The 7721-nt window shown below is 42.6% G+C and overlaps 1 protein-coding gene across 1 annotated transcript in view; it reads left to right on the plus strand.

The window, feature by feature from the left end:
- The window catches only part of Cth (cystathionine gamma-lyase), a 30355-nt gene extending 23055 nt beyond the window's left edge, over positions 1-7300 (plus strand). Inside the window, exons 10-12 of the mRNA XM_075981020.1 lie at positions 838-890; positions 3748-3886; positions 6762-7300. Of these exons, the coding sequence (XP_075837135.1) occupies positions 838-890; positions 3748-3886; positions 6762-6770 (201 nt within the window). The 3' untranslated portion in view covers positions 6771-7300. The remainder of the gene's footprint in view (positions 1-837; positions 891-3747; positions 3887-6761) is intronic.
- The last annotated feature ends 421 nt before the right edge of the window (positions 7301-7721 follow it).

Raw genomic sequence — 7721 nt, forward strand, 5'->3', positions numbered from 1 at the left:
GAGGCCCTGTCTTGAAAAAAAGAAAGTGCTACATATGGATTAGTGCAGATAATGGTAGACATTCAGAGGTATTTGTTTAAAAGGAAACGTCAGAGGTCGGTCTAAAGGTAAACATTTTAGGGTTCAGAGCTCATGTAAATAACATTTAAGTATGCTGTTTATGTATTTGTTGTTTTTGTTTTTAAGACAGGGCCTTACTCATTCTATAGTCTAGAACCCTAGCTTTGGCTCTACAGACCAGGCTGGCCTTGAACTTGTGCTACCCTTCTGTCTCTGCCTCCTGGGTGGTACCATAGCCTTCATCTGTCTTAAGCAGAATATTTAATACTTGCAGATTGTGTAATTATCATCCAAACCAGGGTGATGTAGGAAACTGACTTTGGTCTGTTTATTGCTGATTGATTGAAGGATTGACTGACCGACTGGTTGATTTTGCAGTTGTGGGGATGAGACTCGGGGTCTTGTGCTTGCCAGGTGAACTCCCTACCACTGGGCTACACCCGCAGACTTTTGTAAAGTCCACTGAGACAAGGTTGCTATGTTGCTCGGGTTAGCCCCAGACTCACAGAGATCCTCCTGCCTCTGTCTTCTGAATACCACGGTGACAGTCCCAGGCAACGCCATCAACTTTTCATGTTTTAAAGGTGTAAGGCAGTATATCTAATTGTTTTAGACTTTACTCTGACTTTTTCTTAGTATCTTGCCTGATTCTTGGTTTATTCTTAGTTACTATCACTCTTCGTCCCTCCTGAGCCAGAGAAGTTTCATCAAAAACATTTATTTTCAGAATTTAGCAGTATGTTTTCAGACAATCTAAATTCCTGTTTTCTTTGCTAGCTGTTTATTCTGGCTGAGAGCCTGGGAGGATACGAGAGTCTGGCCGAGCTTCCGTAAGTATGCTCTTGTTTTTCTTGGTAATTATTGCATGTCATTTATTTACTCTTTATTTTTAATAGTTGATTATTTTATCTTGTTTTCTTTGTGTTGTGTCCCATGTTGAGCTGCCACATCTGTACCTCTCTCATCTGTTGATGTAAAAACCACAGTTCTCATCTTAAATGAAGTAAGAACATGGACCCAGGAACACAGATAGAGTTAACCCAAATTCCGTGTTCCAGTGTGGAAGCAGTTTCATGGTTTTTTTTTTATATTTTTACAGAACAAAGAAAGTCATAAGTCAAGGCAAGTTTAAAATACATTTGTGGGTGCCTCAGAGAGTCGGGTGCAACACGAGGGTGAGAGCAGGTTTATAGTCTCAAGATGGTTGATTACATTCTTAGCTCTTGGATTGGTGGAAGCTAGTGTTCTGCTAATAGCGTCTAAGATGGTTTTATTTATTATCGTAAGACATTAGTTCGGATACCAAGCAGGACAAGGGATGGCTCTTCCAGAAGGCTAACGCTGGTCCAAGATAAAGCAATTAGCTTCTGAAGCTAAAACAAATTCCAGTCTCTCCACAGAGTGGAACTGGAGTTCACTCCATCAGGCTCCACAGACATGGACTCCTTTGTAGTTTGTTGGTTTCCTTTTTACTCTTTGGCTCTTTGGGGACCCACTACCCTGCTCCCAAAAATACACAGAAACTCATTCTTACTTATGAATGCCTGCCTTAGCTTGGCTTGATTCTAGCCAGCTTTTCTTAAATTATCCCATCTACCTTTGCCTCTGGGCTATGACCTTTCTCTATTCTATGTATCTTTCTTCCTGTCTTACTCTATTGCTGGTTGGGTAGCTGGGCCCTGATGTCCTCTTCTCCTTCTCTCTATCCTTTCTCCTGCCTTATTCTCTCTGCCTGCCAGCCCTGCCTATCCTTTCTCCAGCCTTCTTATTGGCTGTTCGACTCTTCATTAGACTAATCGTTTTTTTTTGTTTGTTTTTTTTAGACAGATGAAATAACACAGCTTCACAGAGTTAGACAAATGCAACATAAAAGATGCAGGATTTCTTTACAACATTAAACAAATATTCCACAGCATAAATGAATGTAACACCTTAGATTAATATTCCACAACACCCTTCCAGTTTTTTTATAAAGATTTTATTTATTATGTACTGTTCTGCCTGCATGTACACCTGCAGGCCAGAATAGGGCACCAGATCTCATAGATGGTTGTGAGCCACCATGTGGTCGCTGGGACTTGAACTCATGACCTCTGGAAGAGCAGTCAGTGCTCTTAACCTCTGAGCCATCTCTTCAGCCCACCCTTCCAGTTTTTTGTTTACAGACGGACACAACTTGGTTTCATGGTGCTCACTCACACACCTCAGTTTCCTGAGAGTGTGGACCACAGGCCCGTGCCATCCGCCAGTGTCAGGTGCCAAACCAGTGGTGCCCAGGAAAAGGAGCGAGCTGCACCCTCCCCTGTGTAACTATGTGCTGTGCTGCTGTTGTCCCCACCCGGCCTTGGAAGGGAGACTTTATCCCAGAAAAGCTGTCTAGATCCCCTGGCGAACAGAAAATATGTCCCATGCCCTTGATTTTCAGGGAAAGCCTGACTGTACAGGTAAACCTGCGTACTCTCTTAGTGTGTTGCATCTTTGATGGTATGCTATCTGAATAGATATTCAAGCTCTGCCTGGTACTCCACACCTTTGTAAACCAACTACAAGCCAGAGGATTTTAGGGAAGCATCCAGCAAGTTAGTTACTTTACAGACAGGGAGACCCACCCAGCGAGCTTGGCTGATATACTCAGGAATACATGCCAACTTCATTCTTGAGGCTTTGCACCAGGAATAGTGTGGGTTGTGACTGGGAAAGTGGGTCAGAAGTTCAAGTGCTTGCCACACAACTGTGGGGACTTGAATTTGGCTTTCCAGTACTCTTGTAAAAAGCTAGGCATGGTGGGGCATGCCTGTAGTACCGGTTCTGGGGAGGAGAGAGGAGGATGGAAAGGCACCACCAATTATATACACATACATAAAAAATTAAAAAAAAAAACCTTCCTTTGAGCAACAAAAGAAGATCCTGTTTGTGTACCAGACAACTCAAGTGCTTTTTTTTTCTGTGGGTGTGAGGGTTGTTGGTTCAATCACAGAGCAAAGGGGAAGAAGCGTACTGGCAGCAGAACACACATTGGATCTGAGTGTCAGTCTCTCCTGTGTGGTCCTCACAGACCCTCCCTCGAGCTCCCAAAACCGTCTTGCCTTGGTAGATTGATGTGCTTTTCCTCAGGGCTTCCCTCATCCTATAACAGGGAGAACGCGTCCTCTCTTCCAGGTTCTCCATATAGCGCATCATGCGATGGAAGCCTGGTTTTAAACCTGCTGAGGATGATCAGCTTCTGGTTTGGAAAATCCTTCAGGCCATTCTTTCATGTGTTCTGCACTAGAATTTTTGTTGCCTGCTGCTGAGTGGTAGAGTCCTGGCGTTGTGTTTCATGGATCTGCCTCAGAAGTGTATTTCTTGGAAAGAGCAGTGTAGGAGCAATTTGGTCTTCAGCTCAAGACTCATTGGGGCAGGTGGTTGAGTCCACCGGCACGTGGTCTCTCCTCTACCTGGATACTAAACTGCTAACTTTAACCCATTCTTATGATTTATCAGTAATGGCATAAGCAGTCCTGGTTTTAATTTAAAATCATGAGAAGAAGAGATAAGCTTGATAATTGCTTATTTTCTGTTTGCCTTTGAAAAATCATAAAGGTTCAAAAATAGCAGCCTAAAGAGACCTGACGATAAATGCCAATATTTAAGCTAGAACTATGCCTCCACAATCCAATGATGAAATCTGTGCACATTTACTTCCAGAGCAATCATGACCCATGCGTCTGTGCCTGAGAAGGACAGAGCTACCCTGGGGATCAGCGACACATTGATTCGACTCTCCGTGGGCCTGGAGGATGAAAAGGACCTTATTGAAGACCTGGATCAAGCTTTGAAGGCAGCGGTGAGTTGTGTGTGTGCATGTATGTGTGTGCATGCATGTGTGTGCATACCTGTCTGCATAGGCCCTCTTTTTTTCTTTTTTTGAAAATAGATTTTTCACACAATATATTCTGGTAGGTTTCCTCTCCCTCTACACTTTCCCATTCCTCCCCACCTTTCCTCCTATTCAGATCCACACCCTTTCTGTCTCTTGTTAGAAAACAAATGGCATTTAAGGATTAGTAATAAAAAATAAATAAATAGAAAGAAACAAATTGGAATGTGACAAAACAACCAACTGAATAAAGAGGGCCAAGGGAGAGGCATAAAGAAATGCATATAGACACAGACACACACTTGTTTGCATGTGCAGGAGTCCCATAAGACCTTCAAACTGGAAGCCATAATATAAACACAAAAGACCTATAAAAATGGAGTGGTTTGTTTCCCCAATGAGACGCACTTGGAGAAGACTACTTTTTACTAGGAAGTGGTTATGAACTGGAGTTAGTTTCCAGGTTAAGGATAGGGATGTGTGTCCACTCTTCTCAGCTCTAGGACCCCCTTTGGTGCACACCCATGCAGGCACCACAGTCTCTATGAGTTCGTGTGTGTGCCCGCCCTGCTGTGTCTAAAAAGCCCTTGCTTCCTGGCTGTCCTCTATTCCCTACAGCTTACACTCTTTCTGCCTGCTTTTCCAGTTTCCCTGAGCTCTGAGGGGAGACTTGAGCATCCATTCAGATCTCTTACCCTGCATATCGTCTGCCTGTGGATCTCTGTGTATGTTTTTATCTGCTTTAGGAGGTGGCTTCTGAGTAAGCAGAATGTCGCTAGGAGTCTTTTACAGCTAAGTTCCTTTATCAGAATAGTAGTAGTTGTTTTCCCCCTAGGACCCTACCCTTGCTAGTCTCAGGTTCTTCACCACCCAAGCAACTCTGGGCATAAGTTCCATCTCACGGAGGGGGCCTTACACAAATCAGGTAGCAGTTGGTGACTCACACAAACTTCGTACCACTGTTGCACCAGCGCATCTTGTGAGCAGGTCACTCTCACAAATCAGAAGATTTGTAGCTGGGCTGGTGTTTGCTTCTCCTTTGGTAGCGTGCAGAGAACCTGCCAGTACTAGGAATGCTGGTCTGTAGGGGTGAGGGCTCTAGGACTTCTCCACGTTCAGTAAGTTGTCTAAGTGTTGTCTTCAGTGACAGGACCTCATTGTCAGTTTGCAGAGAGCTACCAATAGCCCTGATGATTTGGGGGTTCTCATGCCTTGTCCCCTAAAGAAGTCACATGGCTCCCGGCACTCATGGAACCCATTTGGCCCTAAAATATTCAATTAGAAGCAACCCATTCCCGACGCTAGAAGCTCCGTTTGATAATGAGACTTGTCCAGCTGGGGCTCTGTCTACCCTGTTATTAGGCGATTTTATTTAGATGGCTCTCATATATGTGTGTATCATAGGAAGCTTCAGTACAGCCCCTCAGATGGCTCTAGTTTTCCTGTCCCTCCTCATATTCTCTTCCTTGCTTCCCTCTGCCTGTTTGGTCCTCCCAGTGCAGCCCCTCCCCTCACCCATTCATCACTATCTATTCTGTTTGCCCCTCCTAGGAGAGACCCTAGGTGATCTGTCCCTTCCTCTAGTCCCTTACACTCTATCTAATATCTGTTTGTACAGTTTGTAGCCTGCTTGTCTGTGACTTCACAGTGAACATGCACTCTTAAGTGAATACATACCATAGCTGGGTCTAAGTTACCATACTCAGATGATTTTTTTTTCCAGTTCCGTAGATTTACCTGGGAATTTCATGATTTCATTTTTTTTAAATGTCTGAGTAATACTCTGTTGTGTAAATGTACCATTTTCTTCATACCCCTTCTTCTGTTGTGGGATATCTGGGTTGTTTCCAGTTTCTGGCTATTGTGAATAGAGCAGCAATGAACATGGTTGAACAAATGACCTTTGGGTATATGCACAAGAGTGGTGTAACTGGATCTTGATGAAGATTGATTCTCATCTTTGAGGAACAACTGCACCGATTTCCATGGTGACTGTACAAATCTACACTCCCACTAGCAGTGGATGAGTGTTTCCCCTATTACACATTCTTGCCAGCATGAGCTGTCATTTGTTTTTATTGATATTGGCCATACTGACTGATGTAGGATATAATCTCAAAGTAGTTTTGATTTACATTTCCGTGATGATTAAGGATGCTGAACATTTCTTCTCTTTTTTCTTTTGGTTGGTTATTCAAGACACGGTTTCTCTGTGTAACTCTGGCTGTCCTGGAACTCGCTCTGTAGATCAGGTTGGCCTCAGACTCAGAGGGCCACCTGCCTCTACCTCCCAAGTGCTGGGTTTAATGGTGTGCACCACCACCCAGCTGAACATTTCTTTTAAATGCTTCTTTGCCAGCATGTGTCTAATCTTGAGGGTAGGTGTCATCGTATTTATAGAGTGGCCTCACCAAAGATCTGTATTCAGGCGTGTGTGCCTGATCCTCGCCTGGACAACATCTGTGAACTTGTCATGTCCCATTGGTACCTCAGTCTAGAGTCGAGTTACCATCTGGTCTTTACCCCCTAAGGAAAGTATCTCCTAGCACAATATCAGCTTCGTTGGGCACATTTGATGATTCAGGCTTCTGAGCTTTATTTGGTATCATCTCCATCACCTCGGGATCTCACAGTATTGGGCATCTGACTCCAACTCCTTCCTCCACCCACACAAACCCAGTCTAGAGCCACCCCAGTTTCAATCTGATTGGCCTCACTGTCACCTCTAAAGGTGTCACTTGCAGACAGTTGACATGGGTGAATGTGCAGGAACCTCAGAATGAGCTCTCGGGAAGGAATGTGGAGGTCACTGACACCCTTTTCCTGTGTGTTATTGATACAGCACCCGTGAAGTTTGAGCTGAAGCTGGCATTCCAGCGCTGCCGTCAGGAGCTGCATCCAAGGGGTCAGATCTTCCAAATAACTGGACAGATCATAAAGGAGCATTTGCAGAATTTCCCAGAAAACATTTTTAAGGCACCTAATGACTTTTATGGCTATAACCTTCCCTGGATCTTCCCTGTTAAAAACTGTCTTCTGTTTATCTTCTCCTGACAGGTTGGTTCTGTTAGTATCATTTTGGTAATTTTGCTACATTTGTATCCCAGGAGCAAGAATTGTGGCTGTTTGGGGAATTATGTTGCTGGGTTTTTTCTTTTTTTGTAGCCTAAGATATATTTTAATCATGTTTACAATGTCATAATTCAGTATTGATGTTTTCTGAAGTTAAATTATTAAATGAATGATCTTAAATTGTGATTTTTTTTCCATCCTGTTGAAAAAATTATTGAAAGTGATGTTTTTTATTTAATTACTATGAGCCAAAACTCAAATATTTGAAATGCCTACTGTGAAATTCTAGTAATTAAAGATTATACTTGATATTTGTTGTTTTTCTTAAATAAACCTAATTATCAAATGTACCCCTCCCTGATACTGCTTTGCTATTTCTGGATTCTTTTTCATGTCCAGTGATTGCTCTAGAGGCCTCAAACTCTTATTTTTTATAAATGTAACTGAGTAATATTTATTCTTAAAGTTTAATATTTGCATATTAAGTATAAATCATATGTATGGTGCTTTTTATACTTTTCTTATTTTTATCTGAAATAGTAAGTTTATTGAGGTAAAGGAAGTTGTACTTAAAACCAGAATATTTTGGGTATTTCTCCCTCCACAGGAGTTCTTTTTAATTTTTCCTTAATAAATCTACATGCACCCTGCTATAAGACAAAGCAAACCACAGATTTTCATAGTTAGGCACATTATATCATGATCAGGCCATGAGTCCAGCAAGCAGAAT

The sequence above is a fragment of the Microtus pennsylvanicus genome, chromosome 7 (genome assembly GCF_037038515.1).
Source record: "Microtus pennsylvanicus isolate mMicPen1 chromosome 7, mMicPen1.hap1, whole genome shotgun sequence".
Taxonomy (NCBI): domain Eukaryota; kingdom Metazoa; phylum Chordata; class Mammalia; order Rodentia; family Cricetidae; genus Microtus; species Microtus pennsylvanicus.